Consider the following 27,331-nt stretch of genomic DNA (forward strand, 5'->3'; position numbering starts at 1 on the left):
GACTCAAGTCAGGTGGGTTTGAGTACGACCCAGAAACCAAGCGCCAGAGCATGGAGTGGCACACTTCAACCTCTCCAAGGCCCCCAAAAAAGCAAGGGTGGCGAAGTCAAAGATCGTAATGCATGCTAATTTGTTTTTTCGATAACCACGGAATCGTCCACAAAGAGTTTCTACCTCAAGGTCAAACGGTCAATCAACACTTTTACCGAGAGGTTCTTGAAAAACTTCGAAAAAGGGTCATCCGTGGGAGACCAAACATCAAGAACAAGTTGGGTGTTGCATCACGATAATGCTCCTTGTCCCACAGCAATTTCAATAAACGAGTTTTTGGCCAGTAAAAACATTCCTGTGGCTCCTCCAGCCTCCTTATTCGCCTGACTTGAGTCCTTGTGACTTTTTTCTCTTCCCGAAGTTGAAAAATCACCTCAAGGGAACTCATTTTGGGACAGTCGAAAACATTCAAACGGCTGTAACCGACCAGCTGAAGGCTTATTCCAGTATCGGAGTTCGAGCACTGCTATGAGGAGTGGAAGAAACGTCTTCAGCGCTATGTGGCTTCAGAAGGAAGTTATTTTGAAAGTGACAATATAGAATTGTAATTCTTCTTAAATAGAAAAAAATCAGTCTCATTACTTAATTTACAGACCTCTTAATACTAAAATTCTTCTACCTAAAATGACTATCCTCGGCTGGGTGATATGTAACTCTTATTGAAAATGCCCACAACTCATATAAGGCGCGTACTCTACAAATAGCACGGTCCAAAAAAAAAGATTTATCTTCAGTATAAAAAAGTACTTATTTAGTTCAGGGGTTCAATAATGGCCATAAGCGCCTTGCATCAGACATTTCAAGATCCAGAAGCGTGACCAGCCGCCTTAACTGGTTGGCCAAAATTTAATCGCTGTCTTCATGGCAGGGTTAAATAAACATCCACGAGCTAGAGCACTTCTTCTTCCTGTGGAGACACCAAATAGTTTCTACAATGTGGCGTGGTAGGTTTAAAAAAAAAGAGTTGTTCTTTCAAATTATTTAGTTGCAATCAACCAGTGAAATTAATGGAAAAGTAATCTTGAATTGTGTATAAAATTACAAATAATGCCAAAACACAGTATCAAAAACAAAATTTTCCTGATATATTTACAATCAATACGTTTCAGTTTTCCAAGGAGACACCTTCAGTCTGACAAACAATATACGGTGGGTCACAGTCAAAATGATACACCAGGATATTTGATAGAAATTGTTGAATAAGTAGCTCAAAATTATATTTAATTGAAAAAAATTTATTTATTTCAATTAATAAACATCGTAGTAAAATGTTCTTTGTGTGTAAACAAATAAAAATGAACCAATGATTAAATAATAAGAATAGAATAAACTTTGTTTACAATTGGCTAAACTCACAGAGAAAATGATACAACTTCTTTGTCCCCTCCTTTGTGTTGTATATGAACATAACATATGTATTTGTTTACTTTAAATTTTTTTCTCCTCTAGTTAAACTCTTCTGGCGAAATCATTAAATCATTTAGTTCTCTTCAGAGCACAATATCTACCGTTTATTTGGATTTTTCAATGATGGGAGTACATACAACTTTTAAAGAACGTGAGTTAGTCATTTAACACTTTAATGATGGGAAATCTCTAAACCAAATAGCCGAAATAATTTTAAAAAAAAAGCCGTTCAACTATCCAGCATATAGTGGAGAGGTACAAAAAGGAAAACCGCATTGCCAGGAAAAAGAACTAAATCTACAAAAGGAATATTAAATGATAGAGATGAGTCGTGGATCCTTAGAGAAGTGAATCCTATCAAAACGTTTAGGTAAGTCAGTAAGTGCAGAAACAGTTCGGCGTGTGCCAAGAAAAAACAAATTTCATGGAAGAGTAGCGCGAAAGAAACCTTTTATTAGCAAGAAAAATAAAAAAGTTAGGGTACAATTTGCAAATGAATATTTATTAAAGGACCCCGAGTTTTGTACTACTATAATATAGTAAATTTAATATTTTCGGATCCGATGGACGTTCCTATCTGTGGAGGAAACCAGGAGAAGAACTTGCCCAAAACAAAATTTACGCCCAACTGTGAAACATGAGGGTGTGGGGGTGTATGGCGGCTACTGGTGTTGGAAACCTTCACTTTATTGATGGCATAATGAACAAACATGTTTATATAAACATTTTGAAAAGACACCTGAAAGAAAGTGCGGAAAAGTTGGGGCTAAAAGACAAATTTTGTTTTTATCAGGACCCGAAACACATTGGGCCATGTTAGTAAAGAAATGGCTCCTTTATAATAGCCCCAAAGTTATAAAAACTCCTGCACAGTCGCCAGATCTTAATGTTATAGAACACCTATGGGCAAAATTGGAGGTGGAAATAAGGAAACATGAAATTTCCAGCAAAGACGACTTGAAGAAATATCTCCTCGAAGAATGGAACAAACTGAGCCTGGTATTCACTAAAAAAACTGGTCGACTTTATTCCAAAAAGGCTAAAAAAAGTGGTAGCAAATAAAGGATTGCCAACGAAGTATTGAAATTAGCTAATGGTCCTTCAATTTTAATTTAATGATTCAAGAAGTAAGCTGTATCATTTTCACTTGGAGCTTAAAATTTTTAGTTTTTTCTTTGTTAATCTTTGTAAATAATCATTAGTGAATATATTATGTTATTAAGGTTACACATTATTAAATTAAAATTAAAAATTAATGTGTTAAGAGTTTCTGGATTTATTTATCTATTTTAAACACATATATCTGCTTTTTAATTAACCACCGAAGTGTATCAATTTCACTGTGAGCCACGTATCTGTGGGAGAAAATATACACCAATATAAAATGAGGCCATAGAGACCTAACATAATTAATTCTTAAAGAAAAATATTCGTATTTAATATTAATAAACTATAAAAGTATATTAATTATCTATTATTTATAACGCCGTCATATAATTGACAAAAGTGTAGTGCCAACCAATTTAATTAAAGGATGAGCATAAATCGATAATTTTTAGCTTCCAACTGATGTAATAAATTTGCAGTTGAATCTAATGCCCCCCTCAAATAATTCGTTCATGTATATTAGTGAATGCATATTTTTTTGGAATTTTTCAGAATTATATAATTATATATGTACATATTTTATAGCGTTACATTAAAAATCTGCGCAATTATAGTTCGATAACTTCTCAAAAATCAATTTAAATTAAATGATTAGGGCTTCACTTCAATGGAAAAAATAATTTATAGATGAAAAAAGGTCAGCATAAGGGTCTGTGACGTCTAATAAATTCTAAAAATCAATAATAAGTTAATGCAGTAAAATTAGTTAAATGATATTAATGAAGTATAAAAGAAATGTTGGGTACTAGCTGATTTGTGTACATTTGTCGTTTAATCAACCCTTATACTTAACTTTTAAATTGTAAGTTTTTGTTGAGGAGATAATATATCTATTAATTACAACTATAAGATAAAGAAAAATAGTATGTAATTTTGGTTTAAGAATATTTTTTAATTAAATAGTATAAAAACACTAGGTTATATAACCTGGGAATTTTAGTTTTAAAAATACATTAAACAATAATATCTAATCTTAAATGCTTCTAAATTTGTTTGACAACTTGAGAGATGTGTAGTGGATTCTCATCAGTCATCCTTAAAAAAATTATTTATTAAATCATAATTTGCAACCTTATACAAATTTAATACAATAGCATTAATACAAATTTAAAATATAGATTGTTTTAAGTTTTCAGCTACACACATCTGCATTGAAATAAAAAAGGGAGCTATAAAAAGAAGAAGCACCTTAAGGACAGATGCAACGCTCTGCCTTGCTAGGGGTCAACGCCCCCCATTTGAAATTACTTTACGGGTTTTAATTTGAGAACAGATCAGTTTTCAAAGGGTATCATGAAAATTGGACTACAACAGTGCCAAATAAATTAATTATACTGTAAAATTGATAGAATTGCACAATAATATGGCTAGAAAACAGCTTGTACAAAATAAATTGTAATGCAAAATGAATTGTTGCAGAGAGCATTTTACTTGTTGCGATTTCAAAATAATTGACAGGGAACTATTGAACTGAGTAATATTTAACGTTATTACTAGTCAGAGGGTTTCCGCGAGAAAACTGAGAAAATTGTTTCGCAAAGACGCGCTTACAATTGTCACAAATTTCAATCTCAGTATTATACAAGGTTTATAACCGCACGGTGTACTGAAACGAACTTAAGTAGTTCAACACCTCAACTTTAAAAAGCTCCTAAGAGACTGGATTTTGTGGATTTCTGGGCGGCCTTGATTCTCCAGTAAGAGATTATATTTATTATAAATTATACACAATAGGGGGGTCCCCTGTAAATTATTATTATTAAAAAGTATTAGCATGTCACAGAATTGGCAATATAGACTAAGCAAGACTGAATTCTTCCGAACTAAAACTGGTTTAAAACAAGGATGCCTTCTTTTCCCAATAATTTTTTCTATTTTCTTGAATGACCTGCATGACTTTATATAATAATTTTATTTGCTTTTGAAGATACATCTTCTTTGCAGAGGAGTCTGACAATATACACATAGTTGTACAAAATAAATGATTATCCTTGTGAAATTACAGAAATAATAATAAAATAGAAAAAGAAAAATAAAGTAATAAGTAACTTAAAATACTAGTTTAATAATATTGTGGAGATGTAGAGTAAAAGTTGAACGGTTGGACTAATGGTAATGAGTGACTAAGAGCAATTTAAAATTCGGTAGTAGTGGTATCAAAAAATAACACATTTATGAAATGTCTTACAAACACTGTTCAGTTAATGTTTATTAAATCAAATGTTCAGTCAGCTTGACCTAAAACTATCTGAATTGCTTTGGTTTTTTTCTCAATAGCCTTTAGCGAAAAATGGTAGATATCGTTAATTTGTTCAATAGTTTTGATAGTTAATAGAGATTCCAGGGGACTGGTATCATTCAAATATTTACTAATAAGTTTTTCCCGAATTGAGTTAAAAAACGGACAATTGACAATAAAATGTGATAGACTATCTGAGCTGTTAGTGAAACAGGTATTACAACACTTTTCAGGATAAAATTTACATTTGTTTCCTTTAATAGACAATGTAGGGAACTTGCAGCTAGCCAGGCGAATTTGAGCAATCAGTCTTAATTTATTGATGTGAACTTTAAAAAGTAGGTAATTTTCACCGATATTAAAAGTGCTAATATTTCTAAAATAACTGTTAAAATTAGAATGAATAGCGGCATTCACATCTTTGCTTAAACAATGGTTTTTAAACTGTTCTTTCAAGTTGAGCATATTTTCTTTTAGAGTAAAACTGGATTGTGAGAACCAGACATCCTGAGCTCCAATGGTAACTAGCTGGTCTCTAAGCGAGCGTACCCAATTAAAAGGTATAACTCTGTTATCAATCAGTCTGAAGAGCTCTAAATAACACGCCCTCTGTAAACAGTCATCCGACATAGTGAGAATCTTATACCAGTAATTCAGCATTCTGTCGAACACAAGAGATCTTAAACTAATGCAGCCCGCCTCCAGTCGCACAAAATGATTCGGAGTATTTTGTGGGAGACGCAGTAAGGTTTTAAAAAACCTCAACTGTACTCTCTCCACAATTTCCACATAATGAGGGGCCCAGACCTCAGAACAGTAAAGCAGTATAGTAGGAACAATCGATTTGTAAAGAAGTATCTTGGGTCCCCATTCATCTGATTTATAGTAAGAAAGCATCTGCATTACCCTGGGTATCGCAATAAGGCCTTTCACAAAATGATCCGTCGCTACTTTAAATTTGCCCGAACTGGAAATGGGGACACCTAAATAAACAAATGATTTTGCGCCTTGGAGTTGCACGTTGCAATATGTCAGAGTCTTTACTTTTATACGGGGCGATTTTTGAAAGGGAACAATAACGGTTTTTGAGGTGTTTACGGTTAGGTCATTTAATTGGCAGTATTTTTCTAACAACTTAAGTTTAGATTGGGCATCTTTCCATGAGTATGCCGCAATGACAATGTCATCGGCATACATGAGGAGTAACAGGTCTATTCTGCATGACTTTACATGAGGAGTTCTATGGATAAATGATCAAAATGTCAGATGTTTATTATAAGCTAAATAACATTGTTCTGGTAGCCAGCAAACTGTTTACCTTACAAGATGTGGAATCTAATAGTTAATTTGGAAAAGTCTAAAATCATAAATTTTAGAAAAGGCAAAAGGCCTGCGCTAAATGAGCGCTGGGTTTTAAATAAATACAGCAATTAACATCGTCACGAAATCTTAGGTTGATTTTGACTTCTCAGATTTCATTTAGCGACCATCTTCGTGAAAAACTAATAACAACATGCAAATTCGGTATTGGTCCAACCCACTGGAATGCTCTTTTGATGAACAATGGTATCCCAATATCAGCTAAATATAATGAGTTTGACTCGGTATCGAGGACTGTGATACGGAGCCCAGGTTTGGGGATGTGGAGAATATTGTTAAAAACTGCAAAAGTAATTCATAAAAAGATCTTTTTCTCTACCCAGTTGGGTTATGAATTATAGTATACATTAAAATAATTCATGTCACAATAGTAATTTTTTTCATTAGCATGTTTTTTAAAAACCAGTGAATAGTTTAATATCACCAATATAGTAGTTTTGGGAAACTTAAAGCTTTTTTATCACACACTTCGGCTTCATATAAATTACATCCGCAAAGTTTTTGCTTCTTCTCAATCGGAATTTAATCAGTAAGAATATAATATTATAAGTAAGAATACTAGCTGGTTCAAACAGATGTGTGAATTAAGTAATAAATTTGATATAAATATTACTAATATTAATATTAATGAAAATCTTAGTGATTAAAGTCAGATAAATAAACTGCTAGAAGCTCTAAAAAATAATTTCAAAGATAGGCAGATTATTAGAAGAGCTCAAGTTACATAAATTACATTAGAATTAGATGATAGCCATTATTACATCAATAATAAAAATACAAGGTATTATAATATATCCGTAATCAAGAAATTGAGGGAAACAAACAAAAATGTGCATTATGTAAATCTTTCAGTAAAAAAAATACATATCATTTTGTAGGGGTTTTTTCTATATTAGGAGGATACGGGAAGAATGTTATGTTACCTAGAAATTAGAATGGGGAGATTTTCTTGTTCTTCTGAATGGCCGTGATTCTTAAATGAAGAATTTAATGTTTGATTTGTAATAACTGTATATTTTTTTTTTGTATATAGTTATTTTTCTTTATGTTATAATATGTAAAGAATACATTTATTTCTATTGTAAGTCAACTCTTGCTGACGGACTGAAATCCATGCATCAAGTGATTTTTGTTACAAAGCATATCCGATGTAAATACCTTGCTTTAAATAAACGCTATTATTATTATTATTCATAGCGTACACAGTTTGTTTTTAAGATTAGATTATTTTGAGGGATGTAGGAATATTTATAAAAGTACTACACTCCAGAATCCAGAATATTGCAGGAGAAGCAATATTCATAAAAAATCTACACCAATATATCAAATAGCCTCAGGCAATAAATTAAAATATAAAATGAGTGAGTCTTTATGATATCAAAATTCGATACCAGTGCCTATGTTACAATACATCGTGGATAAATTAACTGGCTGAATACAAGACGATGATATTAACAAGGGTCCAGACTTCTTGTCAACCAGAGTGATTTTGGCTAATTTAATTCTCAATTAATCTTACACAGATATTTGAAAAAGTAAAATAAACTGAAATGATGCATTTTAGAAGAGTGGCCTAACTTCATCCAGTGATTGACCTACATGTCTCTAGGGCAGGGGTCGGCAACCTGTTTCAAGTAGAGAGCCATTTCTCCTTAAATAATTTTAATAAATCTTACCAACAGCCGCAAGGACGATAGTGTGTAAAAAAACTCTGTAGATCAGTTGTATTCACAAATTATTATTTTATGATATTCAATAACATTTAAATGTTTTATATATTTATTTTCACATATTGCAAAGTATTGTAAATAAACAAATAAATAATAACTTAACGAATGAAAAAGCGACAGCCTTACTATACAAATCATGTAATTTATTTTGATATTGTATAATTCTATTCAATTTCGAACCTATCACTTTAAAATTATTTTTGAAAAAATACCTTTAATAAACGGAATTTTCATTTGTTTCAATAAAATTAAACTATACAATATATTTTGGGCAGGCTGAAGAGCCACACAATTTGGATAAAAGAGCCGCGGGTTGCCGACCCCTGCTCTAGGGTGGTCAAGAAATATTCCGCACATTACATTTCTTCCTTTTCAGAGAAAGGGTTCTGAAAATAAATCAACTCCCTTTGCCTGTTCTGGCTGAAGTATGGATTTAATAACACCGGAATTGATCTAGGATAGAGGCATTTGTGTTATACAAAACATATGCTATACGTATAACACAACTTTCGAGTTACGAGCAGCAGTGGAGTAAGTGTAGATACATAAAAGCTCGGGTTATCTCTGCAAGACATTCGCCTGAACACGGTACAGAATTCAACTGCACTACATCAACGTTTTTACAAAGCTTATTACTTATCACAATGTAACTATAACCATTGCAGTGGGGAAATACACTTCTAGGTCATCCAGTAAATTTAAATAAGTTTAAAGGCCCGTTATACTTCCTCAATACTAGGAGCAATAGAAAATAAAAAAAAAACAAATACTCCATCTCGTACTTCTGTAATTATAAAAATTAAATACGAACTGAAAGGAACTGTTCAAAAAGTTTTTATAAAAATGGTTACAGCAACCATTTGTGATTATTCAGAAATTCATTCTTTGGCAGTTATATAACTTTAAATCTATTCTTCTTAAACATGTTAGTCGCACATCTTTAAATGTTCCTTGAATGTTATCTTGTTGGAGACATCTGGAAAAAAAAAAATTAAACATATATTAATTTTTGTTCATGGCGGTGTTCCCGAATTATTATGCCTTTTCAACTAGTCTTTTTTGGCAAACTATAACAGTGACTATCCTTTTTTACCAATAATTTTTAAAGATTAATTGGATACAGCAGTTGAAACTAAGCGTGCTCTATGTGAAAAAACAGGTCTTCACAGAATGCCGGCGTGCTTTCAAAAATATCACGTCAGAAAGAAAAAAAAAACTTTCTGGCGTTATGTGATTTTGTTGAGGGTAGTTTTTTGGTCTAACCCAACTTGTACCTTGATGCGCTTGCTGCAGAACATGTAGTGCCCAAAGTAAAGGTTAGCTGGCAATATCCATGTAATGACAAGGTAAATAAGAGGTGTAAGATAGTAGCGCAAGAAATTATACTTTAATAGATAGCCAGCAAAGAGATATTTGTCATCTCTTCTAATAAACCGATTTGTCATACAGCTTTGGTAATAGGCCATACGAATCTCCGTCAAAATGAATTGAAGAAGTTGAAACTGGTGTTTAGTCGTTTTTTATTCCAAGCCGAAGCACAAGAATGAAGGCTCTTGCAGTTGGCAGAAATATACATATATGTATATTTTTTTTTTACAACTTTCAATTCACATACAGCCAATATTTTTACGGTAAATAAAAAAAAACTTTAAATCTCAATAAAAAAACGTTTATAGAAAGTGAAAGAGGCATTATCGAAATATCTCAGATAAGTGAAAAATCCATTCACATGACACTTTCAGAGTTTTGGATTTTTCTACCAACTTGGAATTTTATTGTCACTTAACTCGCTTAGTCCTACATTAAGAATAATTTCAGTTAAAAGTTAAATACCCACCCTAATCTCAAGAATCCCTTTAACCAAGAAGTGTCAAACTCAGTTAAAACACGGGCCATTTGGTGCAACAGGCAAGATTCACGTGGGCCAACATCACATTTACAAATTTGGTTAAATTTATATTCTGAAGTGAGGATTCAGGAATATGGATAGGATAATTAAAACAGTATATAATTGCTTTTATTTAAAGTTTTATTCTATTCTAAAACAAAAGTTATTCTGTTTTATTCGATAGTTGCCAACGCTTTCCTTGCACTAGTTTTCCAATATCTGGATTCAAAGATTGAGAACAGACCATCTTCATTAAGACAGTTTGATGTTTATCCAGTCAATCTTTATCTGTATGCCGTTTTATTTAATTTCATGGACGTAAATAGTTGCTCATACAAGTACTTACTCTCAAAATAAAATAAAATTTGTGCAGCTAACTTTTTTAATTTTCGGGTATTTCTCACCCTTAATAAGCATACATTTCGGGGAATTCCTACTTCTTGATATTTGTCTTTTAAAACCAAATCATTCTGGAAACCAATTAATTCCAGATATATCGAAATGGGAGCGTTTGTGTGTACGATAGAGTCCCGACTCCCCTAAGCGCTATTTTCTTCATAACCATTTTTTCTATTTTCATTTTATTTCAGAACATCGTGGGCCACAAAAAATTACCTCGAGATTTGCCGGCCGCCAGTTTGACACTCCTGCTTTAACCGATGGTCAGGAAAACATTCTAAAATAAAATAAAATAAAAATTCTGGTGCAATGTGTATAAAAAAGATCGAAATAAATCGATGGAGCTCTCTTTGAGGAAATCTAATAAAAAGTGAATAATCCACTTTACACCATAAATTGTTCACGTTTTTGAGTTTTTCTCATCAACAACTTCTAAGATTTTTTTTTGTAAAAGAAAGTTGTGAGAATGTTTAAACCAGATTTTTGTTTCTATACACTACATTATACACGGTTACTTACATGATTGTAGCAATGGCTACTACTAGTGCTAGAGTCCAATTGGCTGTTATAATAGCTACTCTGCCAGATTTCCAACAGTAAAACGGCAGAATGAAATCGATAAAACATCAACAGTGGTAGAGCTATCCTAGATACAACTCCCCAAGCGAGCACTCCCATAAACTTCAACTGGAGCTCTTGCGATAGCCAACTTTGCGTCACAAAGGAATCCAGTGCCCAAAGTGACATGTTGCTGCATAGTAAAAACGTAATAACCTAAAAAAAAAAATCAGAATTAAAATTTATTAAATAAAAGATATGAAAAAGACATGTCTTACTCATGAGTAAACATTTGAAAGCTCATCTCTGTTATTAAAAACACATTTTATGCGATGTCTCCTCTAAAAATTAACATAGAAAAATTCCTTATAGCATATAATTTGTATGCAATCAAATTTTTAAACATTTTGTTTCCACACAATTTTATCACAGACGTGATATTAGCCAATAAATCAGTAAAAACTCCAGGTTTCCAACAGTAATACGGCTAATCTCTATTTAAAAAAAACAACACTTTTTTGTTTTGCAATACCAACTTTAGAAGTGATCTTAGAAAAATATTGTAGAAAATAAAGGAAAGGAATGCAATTTTTCCCATTTCAATTGTTGAAGTTTTATCGAATAATTATATCAACAGATATGAACAACAAATCGAAGGCTCTTAAAGTTATTAAAACATATTTAGTGCATTACCTGCTCTAGCACCAAGGCCCTAAAAAAACATGGTTAGAACAAATATCTCAAAAATCTAATTCGCTACTTGAACTAGAGTATTTATTCAAGCAATAGTTGAAGAAATTCACCTGTTTTGCCGGCATTCTGATAATCTGGCATTTAGTGGTCACATTTCTGTGAAGTCCCTCAGTTATTAACACACTCTGACCAGTTGACTGCAATAATTGTAGTGTAGAAACAACCAGTAACATTGTGTATTGCCTTTGATTAGAACTATCAGTTGACAATTCATAAAGAGAACTGGCTCCGACCAAGATACCAAATACTGTATATAGTTGGACACCAGCAAGACTGATGCAGCATAATAAATTGTCCAAATCGTAGGACACACGATTAGTTAGCGACAATTTTCGTATCTAAAAAAAAAAAAAACACAACGAGGTACTTTAAATAAAATTAAATATAGAACCGTCAGACTATACAATACAGAAGAACACTATGCTACTATATCAAAATATATGTGTATACAGGAATCATATTATATAGTGATGATATACAATTATTGGTTCTGATGATGTCTGGGAAAAACAGTACATACCCGAGGGTAAACTGACTGATATCATGGCAAGATTCAACAATAATCTAATTAGTAAGGATGTTGAATCATTGTTAAACGCCAGATTTAACACTTACCTTAGGAATATTAGCAGTTTTGGTTTAGGTGAACAATACATTCACTTTACATGTTATTACTTACAAATTTAGCGAGTTTTATTATTTATCAAACCCACATATTATTAAATTAACTAGTGGCAGGCACTAGTTGTAGTTGTGAAGTTTTTAGTAAAAGGACAAAAAACTTTACATTGGTGTCAGAAGTGGGATCTAGTAAAACCGCTAAACGAATAAGTGTGATTTTATTAGTTCGGGTAAATTGCTGGAAGTTCTGGAAAACCGAGTGTCGTATGCCCGTGAGTACTAAGAAGCCCAGCATGGAGGAGTTAATAGCACTGGCAAAGGAGATGAAAGAAGATCTGAAGAAGTGGAGAGTCGAAATGAAGAAAGACATGAAAAAGGGCCAAGTTGAAATAATAGAAGATGTGAGAAACTGGCGGGACGAGACGAAAACAGGCCATGACGGAATAAAAGGGAAATAGAAAGAGAAGTAAACGAGATACCAGAAGGAATGAAGGCCGAAACAGACAAGGTCCAAGAAGCGGACAACGTCCAAAAAGAAGACGAAGGCAGCAAGGATGATGTAGATAGCAGGTCAGACTTAAAAGGTGACCAGGGTAAAGGAAGATTAGCTGTGTAGAAAAGCGAGAAGCTGCGTGGGCAAAAGAAAGAATAGGAGAGCTGGAAAACTGCAGCAGACAGGAAGAGCAAAACCAAGGTAAGGGAACCAATGTTAAACCAAGTGTGGAAGGGAGCCTTGAAGCGTGGACAGCGAGGAAAGAAGAGGGAGTTCAAGAACTCCTGCCAGGATCGCAAAGGGACGAAGGGCTATCGGACATCCACGGAGGTAACACCGGGATCCATCTTGCAGTGAAGAGGGCATTGGCCAAGCGAAGGCAGCGGTTCTCTTTGGTAGGCTACCACGAGGACGGTGTAGACTGGGGTAGTCGTAGCACCGAGTGGGTAGCAATGAAGAGAACCAGCCGAGGAACCAGTGGCGCCCTGAGGCAGGACAAGGTAGGAACTCCGTGCAAGAGGATAGCCAGCGATATGGCAGGACCCTCTCATGATTCCAGAAGAGAGATGCGCTACATTCCGGTTGCGATGGACCATTTCAGTGAGTGGGCAGAGGCCCACAACGTAGCAGATCAGGACGCGTCAACGGCAGCTGCAGCATCGACGGTCTACCAGAACCTCGGCGTCAGCAGAACAAGGAAAACCCTGCTACACCCTCACTCTGACGGCATGGTGGAGCAAATTAACAGGACCCTAGAAGGCCATCAGAGGTCTTTAAGGAAAGATCAACAGGAGAATTGGGATGTACATACACCCCCTATAAAGAAGGCGTACAGATCGGCAGTTCTCGAGACCACTGGCCGAACACCTGCTAGCGTTGTGTTCGGTAGGGAGCTTCCACTACCCAGTGAACTTTCATTTGGCAGCCCAGGAACGGACGATTCGGACGTGAGTAGCTATGCTGTGGAACTTCGCCGGAAGTGGAGAGCTGCACGAGGAAAGGTACGCGACAGAATGAAACAGGACAGTGACCGGACGAGGACATTCTATGACAGGTAGGTCATCAGAAGAACGTGCCAGAGAGGTGAGAAAATTTGGTCGTATAAGCGTGTCCGCAAAAAGAGAAAACCACCTAAGTTACTGGGAAGGATCGTACACCATTGTCTCACGGCTCAACGACCTGGTGTTCGAGATCCAACGTACGCCCAGATCCAAGATGAAGGTGGTACACTTGCACCGATTGCTGCCCTACGACACTAAGGAGACTTCTGTTCGCGACGAACAGTTCTAAGAGGGGGGCAGTGTAACGAAGTTGACCTGGGCGAGAAGAAAGGCCTAGATTGTTCTAGGGGTTGAGCGACCAAAGTCGGTAACAGGCCACCACTGTGTAAACAAAAAGGGCCGGTCTCTACCTGAGCTAGAAAAGGAAGGCCTAGATTGTTCTAGGGGTTAAGCGACCAAAGTCGGTAACAGGCAGACACTGTGTAAACAAAAGGCCGGTCTCTACCTGAACCAGAGGAGAAAGGGCTAGATTGTTGTAGGAGTTTAGTGACCGTAGCCTGTAACGGACCACCGCTGTGGTGGCCTCCAGTTGGGGTGGTGGAAGTATGTGTTTCCCCAGCCAGTGATTGACAGGTAGGAGTGAGACAGACAATTGGAGGAGGCGGCCCCAGCTGAGGTGGTGGCGGTATGTGTTTTCCAGCCAATGAGCGGCAGGTTGGAGTAAGTCAGAGTGTTGGATGAGGGCGGCCCCAGTTGGGGTGGTGGCAGCATGTGTTTTCCTCAGCCAGTGAGCGGCCGGTGGGCGTGATACAAACGGAGTGGGGCAGTCGCAGTTAAAGGGAGGCAGACACAGCTGGAGAAGTCAGTTTTTTTTAGTTAGTCTTTGAGTGAGTTTTGAGAAGTTAGTCTTTGAGTTAGTTTTGGAGAGACACTTTGGAAGTGATAGTTTTTGAGAGAGTCAGTGTTGCGGAGTGCTTCGGAGTTAGCCAGTTAGGCGGTTAGTCAGTTAGTGAGTAGAGCTGTGTTAGTGCAGCTGAGACTAGTGCAATTCGGTGCATTGCGGATCAGTGGTCAGTCGTGGAACAGTCTTGTGGCGTTACGTAGTGAGTAAGTAACAGTAAACTGTTGGGACTGTTGTAAATGGTAACTGTAATGAATAGCGTTAGTTGTTAGTAAATGTTAATGTGAGTGATGTTAATGTGCTAATAAATCAGGTTATTACTTACAAATTTAGCGAGTATTATTATTAATCAAACCCACATATTATTAAATTAACTAGTGGCAGGCACTAGTTGTAGTTGTGAAGTTTTTAGTAAAAGGACAAAAAACTTTACAGTATTATATAGTGATGAGGATTCAAACATTTCAGGTAATAATCTATATAAATGAAAATGTTATTATTACAAAAAATATTATTTTAATGCAGCAAATTCAGAAGGTTTAAAAAGGCAAAAGATGAGAGAATGCCAACAAAAAGATGAAGATTTTTTGGTCGAGACATCAAGCAGCAATTGTTGTATGGAAGAGACCAACAAAATCGTGCATGTAAACCTTGCTTAAGATATAGTCTATTCTCTTCACTACTCCAGCAACATTGATAGAATCTTCTTATTTGGAACAAAATCTAATATTTAATAAAAATCACTAGTTGATATGAGTTACCTGGACAAGTGCAGGCACTGTGGCAATCAGACTGATGGTGAGTATAGCAGCAACAGTGCCTGAAGTGATCCAGTACAGAGTCTCATCGGAGAAATGTTCATCCTCCTTGACCACAAGAAAGATAATGATGATCACAATGGACACCACTACACACAGCAGACCCAGAAACAGACCCTTGCTGGAACCGCTGCAATCAATCTGTGTCCCACTGAAACATACAAGGAAATATGTTTGCTGCCATAAATAGTAATAGAAATAATACAAAAGAGACATTCTGGGGCGTGAATATACAGCCATTTTTATTAAAAAAAAAAAAAAAAAAATAGGTTTAACTGGAATTGAATCAATTGAATTGAATTGAATGTGCCATCCTCTTGGTCTGATACTGCTGTTGTAGTAATCTTACATGGTCTTCTTAGGATTCGATTTGCCTTTCCCCACATGCAAGAGGCGTTGTTCCTCAGTTAGATAAAGTTATCTCTCTTTTTCAAAGTTTTTAAATGTTACCTGGTTAACGGCTGCCATTTTACAAGACCTAAAGTGCTTCTTTTTTTTAAAGGCTATAGAACAGTTCAATCAAAGCAATTCTACTTGGGAATTGCCGTGAAAAAAAGTCGTGTGAGATACATACCGACATCTTTCGTGTGTGCACGCAGTATGACGTGTATTTAGTACACTGTGTTGGTGTAATTTCTTCACTTTCAAAGATTTAGAATATATCTTTTCCTTCCCAACATTCTGTCCCATTACGTATGTGACCCCAGCCGCGATGATGCTGAAACAAAACGTATACAAATAAATAAATAGTAGTTCTTTTTTGTAATCGTTAGAAATTAAATATTGTGGACTGATAGAAGCAAACTAATTTTTCGCTAACGTTTCGTCAAATTTATTGTTTTCTTCAGCACCTAGTTTGTACAAATGTATTAGTAGATTTAGAATCGCAATGATTGAGGCACTTACCTAAATTGTACGATAAATGGATACAAGAATGGCATGGACGAAGTCCACAACTGGCCTAAAGTATTCGTGTTTAAACAGTCGTGTAAGGCTACCACTTGTGCGATATGTACATCCGATACTGGATTATATGTATCCCTTAGCCCTGTCGCATTAGCTGCAAAACAAATCAAAAAATGCTTAGTGTTAATTAACAAATGTAAATTGCACTTTATGTAGATTCCGTTTTGGTGTGTGTTTTGTTTTATCAACAGTATAGTACTTTGCAAACATGAGTTAGCAGTTTCAGTTACCTAGCGTCAAAGATCTAGTACTCCTGACGTGTTTGAAAAAAGTCAGCGATTTTGGAAAGCCTTTAAGCTGTAGCGGCGTTGGCACAGAGTTGACATAACTGCCGCTGATGGCAAGATAAATAAAATAGATCCATTCCATGCCACTTTCCCAGATCACTAGGCGTATCCATAGCGCTAGATTTGTAGCAGCTAGATGCATGAAGCCAAAACGTGCTATTAAACCAAATTTTTCCACTACCACCTGTGTACAGAAAATAAAATTGAAATAATTTAAAATGTTAATGCTGCAGGCTGGTTAGAGAGAGCCAAGTGTTCAAAACTTTTAACTCCAAAAAAAAATCTGCAAGATTGCTCTTATTGCTCACTAGAAGTGTTAGGAGAAGTAAGAAATAACTGGATAACCCACCTGAGAATTGACAAAAAGAAAATGCATCTGTAAGAATGTGAATAAACCATGCAAAACTGGATGGACGAAGACAACATCGTTCAGACAAGGACCTTCCATCATGGAATGCATGGCCATCTCCAGGCCGTTGAAGACCAGCGTGCCCAGACCGAACGCTGAAAAACGTAAAAAACAACGAATTAGCATTTTGTTTTAATAGTGGCGTACATTGAATGTTTTATATAAATTATTTTCTAACGGAATGTGCAATAAAAAAGACAGTTTTTGTAATTAAAGAAGTTAAAAGCATTTCAATTCTCATCCACATGCTTATTTTTCACATGTTTACTAACACCATATTACAATATAGAATGTTCAGCTGCTCAAAATACTCTGCGCTCTTTGTAAGAGCTCAGGGGAAAATGTCTGATTAGTCTACAGTTAAGCGTTGACGGTCTATAGGGTGGATTGTGAAGGCCAGAGGCGAGCTTATGTAGTTAAATGGTTATTCTTTTACTAAAGAAGTAAAATTGTGCTCTCTCTGTAATCTGAGAGACAAAGAAACTGTGTTCCACTTTATAGCAATCTGCCCTATTCTGATTGAGTTCCGCGTAAATTTTTTTAAAAAACGCAGTCTAAATTTTGATGAATTTATTGAATATTTGGATGGGAAGGATTGGCTAAGTCTGATCGAATTTTGCAAAGAAGCTTGGCAATATAGATTCCTCCTAATATCGGAGTTTAACTATTAAATTATTTCAAAATTTGCAATAATTATTATTATATTTAAAATATGTAATGTCGATTAAGTATAAACTTCATGGTTTTATATGTTTTTCATTTATTTACTTCAGTTAAGGTTGTCTTCTTATAAGTTTTTTATTTATGTTTATTTCTCACCTCTTTGTTATTATTGTTCTTTACATTATTCCGTATGGATTAGATGCTTCTTTGTAACTCTTTCTTTTGTGTTTTTTATAGTTTTTTCTCCTTAGCAAGAAGTATGATTTTTTATTTATTTATATAAAGTGTTTTTTGAAGCCTGAGTTGCTAATTATAAATTTTTTTTTGGTGTTTGACGACTCTTCAGACGGTCTAAGGACCATGAATATGTCTGTCTATCTAAGCATTGATTTGAAAAATTAACTGATGATTCGCACATTTAAAAAAAAAACAGATTAACGTCAAGTTGATGAGGCTTTAAGGGGAAGCTGATAAGAAAAATCCTAACAAGCATTCGAATAACTGCAGAACTTAGCATTGTTAAATTTCAGTTAGCCTTTATCTTCATAGAATTAAAATAGTTAAAAATAAATTGATGAATCTTAAAATAGTGATATTTCCAATGGATTCTTTAGGGTAATTTGAGGAAAGTATATGATAGTAAGTTTTTTGTAACTATGAATGAAATAAATCATCAGGAATGGTTCTCCTGATATACTTTCTATGACTTCTGACTTCTAGATAGAACAAAAAAAAAATGGTCAAAGCGTTGTTTTCAATTTCAAACAAATTTTTTGGTTCAAACTAAATAACGTTCGGCCAAATATTTTAATTTTCTTATTAGATTTATATAAAATTATTGAGGATAATGAGAGCATTGAACTTGTATTCCAGGCTTAGCTATACCCAATTATCATTTCTTTCACTTGTTACAGTGAAACCTACCATACCTAGAGCACCAATACGCAGATAGAAGCTGGTGTCCGTGGTTTGTTGTCTGGATATGTGCGCTTTCTTTAGTGATCCAAATTTGGACAACGGGAAAGACGCCAGATCTGCGTCCCGGACCACGCTGGCCGTGATGGACTCCTCGTCCAGAGAAGACAATGATGAACAAGAGTCAACTAGCACCCAGATGTAGATGGAAATAATGACAGCAATACTGCCCACGTACAGGTACATCAGATACACCCCCTGGAAAATAAAATGTAATCAGTTATTAAAAATTCTCACAGCTTTTTCCAACTATATTTCTCAAAGCTTTCAAGTCCTCAATTTTAGCTTCATTATTATGTAGGTTCATTAAATTAAAGCAATATTTTTGAGGAACGGTGATATCCCAGAAAGCACCAAAAATCAATGTTCTCTGTGGAGAAAAAAGTTGAACTTCACCCAGTTACCACAGCATTCTCAGCTTGAATTGGGCTAGGGTGGACCGAGTAAAGCATACCGATAGAATCTAACACTGGTAGTATAAGGTAACTACATAATAAGATCGTTGCCGCCATTTCTTTTTGCACCATTTTACCGTCCAAGAAACGTCTCCATACTACCACCAGTATTCCCTTACTGTTGTAAACTCTGGTACCATTTAACCATTCATCAGCACCGGTAGTTTCGATGAACGAGTTAAACTAAAATTGCAATACTTTAAGAATGTACTCGCCTGCAAGGAGAGTAAGGTGATAGGATTGTCCATAACCTCCACAAGGCTGAAAGCGACCATCAACACCAGCAACAGTTTGCCGTATAGCGAGCTCAGCAAGATCCATAGTTGACAGCTACAAACATATCACACAGACAATATCAGTAAATACAAAACAAAGTTGCAGTAAGATGAACATATCAGCATGATTGTAATTAAGATTTTTAATATCTCTTTCGTAAAGAACAAATATTGCGATAGAGTCTTCTTCTTCAGCTAATTCTGACGTTTTCCCTTTCAAATTTTTTTTTTTTCCTTGAGCTTCATTATCGTTTTCTGTATCTACTTAAACATCTTTTGTCTTTCATTCTTTCTTTGTTTTGATTTTGAAGTAATTTCATCAACATTATTTTCAATGCCAACTCCATAGAGTATTTCATCATGAGCACTTTCAGCACCCTGTAGATGTCTTCACTTCAGATCAACTAAGACCTGAATTAAACATTTAAAAATTGGTTCAAAGTCATTCGAAATAAATTAAAATTGTTGCAATGATTACTGGAAAAACTCAAAAAAGAAAGAAAAACTGTTATTTGGTGAACTGATGGAAATAAACAATTACCTTTGACCTTTAAAATTAAGGATTCGGCTAAGAAATTACAAAATTGAGACAAGAATAAAATTTAAACAGACTCTGTTAAAAATTAAATGCAAAATTCTATCACATCATTAATCCCTACCTAGTGTACAAGAATAATTCTAATTGATCATCATTAAAAATCAACTAGACTCATCATTCATAATAAACTAAATTTAGAGGAAATCAGAATTTTGAATTATAAAGCTAGTGTATAACGCAGCCATTTCTTGAATTATATAGAATATTATACCTCATTGCATTAAATTGGGCAAGAATTTATATTCTTTTGTTTTAATATAAAATATTGCTTTATATTTTTATTTTTATAGATTTATTACCATAGTAACTTATAATAGATTTCATTTTAGAGTTATACAAATTTTGAGAAACTAATTTTGGCAGGTAAACAGCCTTTTACTTACTTTTATTTTTTTTTTTTTTACATTAATTGTTGCTTTGCTTTTCGAACATGGTCTAGTTTATTCATTTCATTAATTTCAGATTTTTCCGGTAATCAAGTCAAAATCGACCGAAAATGTGATGGACGATAAGTAATTTAGTCAATGTGACCATTGAATCGCCAGAAGAAGACATAAGATCTGAGTTCCTAGGCTAATGTAAAGAATAGTTACCCGATGGTGTGGCCTGTTTATTTTTAGGGCATGCGCAGTACAGCGCACTTACCGTTGAGTTTTTAAACTACTTCCCGCCAATGAACTGTTTCGGATTGTGCGAATTTCGTAACTCTTGTTTCGCGCGCATGCGCAGTACACTTACTGCATAGTAACTGCTTCCTTTTTAATGTATTATTAGTTCCCGCGAGTGCCCTGTTTGTGACTTGAGGTGCCTTTTTTTTTGTAACTTTATGAGCATGAGCGTTTTAAATTTGCAGTTTTTTTTAAAAATTAAAGCATGATTGTAGTGTGAGTGAGGATGGAGTAATGAATGTTTTAAAATTTTGTATGGATGTTGGTTTGATCAGTAGGAGATATGTATGTCCGAAGTGTGGATGTGATATGAAAATAACAAAAAAAAATAGTGCGATTGATAAGCATGGTTGGAGGTGCCGAGGCTATTCAACCCCGCCAAGTATACCCTCCTCAGGAAAAGGACTCCACAGAATAAGGTAAGTTTCTTTTGTGTTGTTCTTTGTAATTATTGTAATGAATCTTGTGACTCAAATTAAAAAAATTGAGGGTGATTAGGTAGGTTAGGAGGGGGGTGTGGGGGGAAGCCCCCCATTAAGAAATAAATAAATCAGGGGGTGTGGGGGCAAAGCCCCCACATAAAGGGGGGTTTAAATAAAATTATCAATCTTAAATAAATAAATCGAAGTGATTCTGATTCGCTGTTACCATATAACCCGCCAGATTTAAATGTAAATATAAAATAAAGAAATAGTTTTATATTTATATTTGAATATGGCGGGTTCTATAGTAACAGCGAATCAGAATCACTTCGAATTAGGCCACACCCCCGGGTAACTATTCTTTACATTTACCGAGTTCCTATTGCCAATAGCAGTTGCTGGACTATGATGACATAGTATGTACAAGTTATTTTATTGTATTGATTATGAACATAACATGCTTTGGGTACCTATAAAAATTTTGTGAACTCCTTCCTGATATATGGATTAAAGCCTTTCTGCTTTAAAAATGTTTGCTAAATTAAAGCCTTTGCTAAATATTAACAATAGTTGCCTAATATCGAAATGATGTTTTGCTAAAATTCTTCGTTTAAATAACCATTTTCAGAGTTAATTTTTCACTTTCATGAGGTTTTCTCGAAAACGGCTTCTTTTAAATGTACATCCTTCGCACATTTTACTCATGGCAGAGCCATTCAAAGAAAAATCAGCTCCATTCGACAGCTTTACCATTTAGAGCGAATTGAAACATAATTGAAACTTTGGTAGAAAAGTAAAACGAAGTGGTTCATGGGTTTCACACTTGTGGTTAAGCTACTTTCTTCAAATGTTTACTGTATTCAATGTTTGCACTCAGAGGTGCTCAGATCCGTCTTCAGCTTGTGTAAACTCAATATTGAAAATTAGCCGCTAGGAGTAGGATAATGAGAATATTAACTCACAAGGCGTGTCTGTGCTTGATCATTACTCGCGTGACAACTTCAGTTATTGGACAAGTTGAGCTCTTCAAGTTTCGGCAGCTGTCCACACCGTTCAGACTGTCTGCAGCCTCATTCTCACTGTAAACTGATCTTAAAAATAAATAATTTTACAAAATTAATCAAATAAACAAAAATTTTAAATATGGAATATTAAATATTCCTTTGGATCCAATTCTCTAATTCTAATAAAGGGTCATTGTCATAAAATGAAGTTTATTGTGCAACAACTCATCAAAAACTCAATTTGCAGTGTAACCTTCCTAAAATTAAATTGAATTTCAAGCAAAAGCTGTTGATTTTTATTTGAGAAAACGGAATACAGAAGTTGAAAACTAAAAAAGAACACAACTTTTTCTGACTACATTTTTTAAAGTTTTCTGAATATTTCTCCAAAGAGGTCTTGTGATTTTAGTGTTACACTTTAAATTTTAATCATTATTATAGGAGGACTAATTTCATGAAAAACACTAACCATAAATCAGTATCTGAAGCTAGGGTATGGGTCAGTCTGAAGAGTAAAACATTTCAACCAGAACTAAAGCTCATTTAGAAGTATGACTGTTTCGTAAAACTAAAATGTGGTAGTTCCCATTAGCCTAACTATGTTTCTACTTTTCCCAAAAATGTCTGAAATATTTGTCTAGAAGAATGCGATGAATTCAGCATTTCCTACTCTGTTTTCCACTTCGCGTTTCATTTTCTTATGTTCACTTATGTTGGAAAACTTAATTTACAAAGGAAGGCTGCAGCAAAGAGCTACATTCAGATTATTTGTTTGTTTTGTTTTTAATCTAATATCGTTAAAAGCTTTTTCAAGGTAACTTCTCAAATTTCGAAAACATCTATACTGATTCGTCTTTAGAAAATTGTTAAATTACATTTTTACACCTCGAGATACTTACTGCGTCCCTTAAGTCTACTGTACTTCCATTACTGGTGCTAGGCGAGTTTCTATAGTCCCAAATACTGGAGAAATCTCATGTTCCGCGAGGGTTCCAGGGAATATATAGCGATTCAAGAAGATCAGTAAAATAATTAACTGACACAGTAGTTCTTAAAGCTTATATTTAACACGTTCGCGGACAGCTACTGCATATGCAGTACTTTCGCTTTGTTCTAGTGGGTTACCACTGCATATGCAGTGCATTCGTTTTCTATAAATTTCATAGTCAATATTTTGAAAAAATTTATAAATTAAATAATTTATACATATAATCAAAGTCCATTGTATATACAAGAATCCGACTACCACCTTTTTATTGTTAATATTGGCAGAATTGTATTACTGTACATTTCAATTGCAGTAGCTAACTCTTTCGATTGCAAAATTGAGCAATATGAAACAGTACTGCTAATGCAGTTATTTTTTTTTCTTTATGTATATATTTTTGGTGCTAACACATGGGCTGAAAAGTCCCGGGCCTAACACATAGATGGCGCTAGTTTTATTGCATTCACCTCTTTTTCAGTTAGTACTAACCTTCAAAAGGCAGCTGTTAAAATTTCATGATATTCTATTCATTAGTTTGTGAGTTATTGTGCTAAGAGTGACGCTACTTTTGTTATTTTCAAAACAATGGATCAAAAACAATTTCGTGTTTTAATTTTACACTGCTTCTTGATGGGAAAAAAGACCGTTCAAGCGAAGCAATGGCTTGAAAAGTGTTATGGGTACTCTGCTCCATCAGAAACAACAATAAAACGTTGGTTTGCTGACTTCAAACGTGGTCGTAGAGACACCGATGATGCAGAACGCAGTGGACGTCCAAATGAGGCGATAACACCAGAAAACATTAAAAAAAAATCCACAAAATCGTTTTGAATGATCGAAAAATGAAGTTGCGTGAGTTAGCTGACATCGTAAAGATATCAAAAGAACGTGTTGGTTTTATATTGCATGAGCATTTGACTATGAGAAAGCTCTGTTGAAAGTGGGTGCCGCGTTTGCTCACTGTTGACCAAAAACAAGAACTTGTTGATGATTCTGAGCAGTGTTTGGCCATGTTTAAACGTAACAAACCGTAATTTTTGCGACGATATGTGATGAAACATGGATCCATCACTTCACTCCGGAATCAAAACGATTGTCATCTGAGTGGACAGCAACTGGTGAACCTCGTCCAAAGCGGCCGAAAGCACAACAATCGGCTGGAAAGGTTATGGCCTCGGTATTTTGGGATGTGCGTGGTGTAATATTCACCGATTATATAGTAAGATGTATCAAAAACCTCTTGTCCAATTTCATCTAACAAACCTGGAAATTGCATTTACGGAGGGTGCTTATATCAAGTACCCTAGCTAAATTCAGGCCGTCCGCCAACGTGTTAAGTAAAGTTGACTGCTTGAATTGTCTGAAGAGAATACTCAGCGTACTGGACATCAATTTGCTGGTGAACTCCAAGGATTTCTTTTGTTTTTGTTTGTTGTTATTTCTTTTGGTTGATAGATAGCGCAGCTTATAACAGCTTGTCTAGCATCCTCCACTCGTTGAAGGTGCTGACTTTATTCGCTTGAAAGAGCACATACTTTGGTTAATCTCTTTTGCAGTTCTGATTGTGGCCACTTGCGCCACCACAGATACTTAACCTGGTCAGACTTCGGGATCAGAGTATTGTTGTTACTAATTTGTCTGTTGAGAAAGGGTATTCGTTTAGTAAAGAGTAAGGCGTTAGTCTTCCAATGGTTTATTTTGACTTTTTATTTTGTGCCGTATTTTATTCTGCTATCCAATCGCTTTCAGCTTTTTCATACTGTTAGTTATTTTCAATTTGGATAAAATTATAGATAAGTAAAGCCTATCACTTTTTTTTATTTTTTAGTTGGACCCGTGGCAGCGTCACGCTTCCCTCAACTTTAGTAAAACTATAGAACTTGAAGTCAATCAAACTTTTTAGTAGAAATAAAAATTTAAATTATGTAAATTAAAACAAGGGAAAGTTTTATATAGTACTGTTTGCTGAGATGTGAAGTCTTGTGATTAGAGATGCTACCGCTGACTGTGTAGTTGTAAAAGGTAAAAGATACAGGTGGTTAGAATGACTTGGCTATGAGTTAGAGATAGAAAGTGGAATCTCCAAACGGGACATGTCATCCTCGCTTAGCCTCAATATAGCATCAACTTGCTCATAAACACCTCCTTATGCATTGGATTGTTGGTGCCAGTATAGACCTACTACCACAACAACTTCTTTTACCAAAATTATTCAACTTTTCTGTTTATACTGAATTTATTAAATATGGTTAGTATTTTTTTTTTTTTTTTTTCAAGAGGAAGTATTGCATTCATTCAAATTTTCTATTTTGAGTTTTGTCTATAAGTATCCGTTTTGAGGTCCTAAAAAGTGTTTTTACAAAAATTAGTCTATGTGTGTATACTAGAGTGTTTCAAAAAAATGTTGACTTTTAAATTTTAAAGAGCGCCAGGCGGAAAATCAAAGTTCATTTAAAAACAAAAAGTTTCGTCCGTATTAGAGCAAAATCGATTAATATTTAGAGGTCGCTACCATTGATCAAAAAATTTTTGTTTTTCTTTTATTTTTATATAAAAAATCTTAATTAAATGTTTTGTATCTTTTCAAATTATTAGCAAAACATGCAATTGTACTAAGTTTATTTAAATATAATTTGCTATAAACACAATGCAGTTGGAATCATTTTTAATGGCCATTATACGTATTTTCAAGGTTATGAATAATTAAAGAAGCTGTATTTAAAAAAAAAAAAATTAAGAAAAACATACATTTTTGAAACATTTCGATTAATTAACGTTAAAATTAATTCATTTTTTACGAGGGTCGTTTGAAAAGTCCGTGCAAAAATAAAAACTACTTAATTTTTTGGGGCAAACCTTTTTTATTTTTCAACATAGTCTCCTTTTAGGCTTATACACTTCGTCCAACGCTGCTCTAGTTTGTTGATCCCTTCCGAATAATAGGATTTGTCCAAGTCTGAAAAATAGCCATTCGTTTCTGCAATCACCTCCTCGTTTGAATAAAATATTTTTCCCGCCAGCCATTTCTTCATATTGGGGAACAAATAGTAGTCCGAGGGAGCCAAGTCTGGAGAATGGGGGGATGTGAAACGAGTTGGAACCCTATTTCCATTAATTTTGCGACCACAACTGCTGAGGTGTGAGCTGGTGCGTTGTCGTGATGGAAAAGGACTTTTTTTGTGGGCCAATCGTGGGCGTTTTTCTTGCAGCTCGGTTTTCAAACGGTCCAATAACGATGAATAATATGCACCTGTAATAGTTTTACCCTTTTCCAGATAGTCGATGAGGATTATTCCTTGCGAATCCCAAAAGACAGTCGCCATAATCTTTCCGGCCGAAGGAACGGTCTTCGCCTTTTTTGGCGCAGATTCCCCCTTGGTAACCCATTGTTTAGATTGTTCTTTGGTCTCAGGAGTGTAGTGATGTATCCATGTTTCATCCACAGTGACAAAACGACGCTTAAAGTCCTGCGGATTCTTCTGGAACAGCTGCAAACCGTCCTTGCAACACTTCACACGATTTCGTTTTTGGTCAAGCGTGAGCAATCGCGGCACCCATCTTGCGGATAGCTTTGTCATGTCCAAATGTTGATGCAAAATATTATGTACCCGTTCATTCGAGATGCCCACAGCACTAGCAATCTCACGCACCTTCACTCTTCTGTCATCCATCACCATATCATGGATTTTATCAATGATTTCTGGAGTAGTAACCTCAACAGGGCGTCCAGAACGTTCAGCGTCATTTGTGCCAATATGGCCACTCCGAAAATTTTGAAACCACTTATAAACTGTTCTAATCGAAAGTGCAGAGTCACCATAATGTTTATCAAGCTTCTCTTTAGTCTCCTGAGGCGTTTTGCCTTTCATAAAGTAGTGTTTAATCAACACACGAAATTCTTTTTCGTCCATTTTTTGAAAATCACTCGACTTCCTCGATTCAAACGAATGCCAAACACAAAGAAATAGACCGATCTGGCTGAAACTTGGTGTGTGTTCTTCCAAGAGATGCTACTAACTAAACATAACCTCGATACGCGCCAGTGGTGCTATCTCTCTGACTTTGCACGGACTTTTCAAACGACCCTCGTATGTGTTTCGTACAGAATTTAAAAAACAAATAATTTTGGTTACTGAAACTTCTAAATTAGGGAATATTTTGCATTTATTGTTATAATTTGAAATTGATTGATTGATAGTAAATCAAATTATAACA

The 27,331-nt window shown here is 35.0% G+C and overlaps 1 protein-coding gene across 4 annotated transcripts in view; it reads right to left on the reverse strand.

Moving 5' to 3' along the window:
* Nucleotides 1–833: 833 nt before the first annotated feature.
* Nucleotides 834–27,331, reverse strand: part of LOC141461907 (proton channel OtopLc-like) — a 42,614-nt gene continuing 16,116 nt past the window's right edge. Inside the window, exons 2-12 of one of the 4 annotated variants that reach the window (XM_074143354.1) lie at nucleotides 22,087–22,210; nucleotides 19,377–19,491; nucleotides 18,661–18,904; nucleotides 17,009–17,163; nucleotides 16,603–16,843; nucleotides 16,313–16,466; nucleotides 15,981–16,124; nucleotides 15,350–15,557; nucleotides 11,623–11,910; nucleotides 10,781–11,035; nucleotides 834–8,950 (exon numbers count right to left, since the gene is read on the reverse strand). In XM_074143354.1, the coding sequence (XP_073999455.1) occupies nucleotides 8,933–8,950; nucleotides 10,781–11,035; nucleotides 11,623–11,910; nucleotides 15,350–15,557; nucleotides 15,981–16,124; nucleotides 16,313–16,466; nucleotides 16,603–16,843; nucleotides 17,009–17,163; nucleotides 18,661–18,904; nucleotides 19,377–19,491; nucleotides 22,087–22,210 (1,946 nt within the window). In that variant the 3' untranslated portion in view covers nucleotides 834–8,932. Of the gene's footprint in view, nucleotides 8,951–9,943; nucleotides 10,539–10,780; nucleotides 11,036–11,622; nucleotides 11,911–15,349; nucleotides 15,558–15,980; nucleotides 16,125–16,312; nucleotides 16,467–16,602; nucleotides 16,844–17,008; nucleotides 17,164–18,660; nucleotides 18,905–19,376; nucleotides 19,492–22,086; nucleotides 22,216–27,331 lie in introns of those variants that run through there. The other 3 variants (XM_074143353.1, XM_074143355.1, XM_074143356.1) reach the window with 3 other exon arrangements.

The sequence above is a fragment of the Rhodnius prolixus genome, unplaced genomic scaffold, assembly GCF_049639745.1.
Source record: "Rhodnius prolixus isolate KJV_2025 unplaced genomic scaffold, Rpr scaffold_12, whole genome shotgun sequence".
NCBI lineage: Eukaryota > Metazoa > Arthropoda > Insecta > Hemiptera > Reduviidae > Rhodnius > Rhodnius prolixus.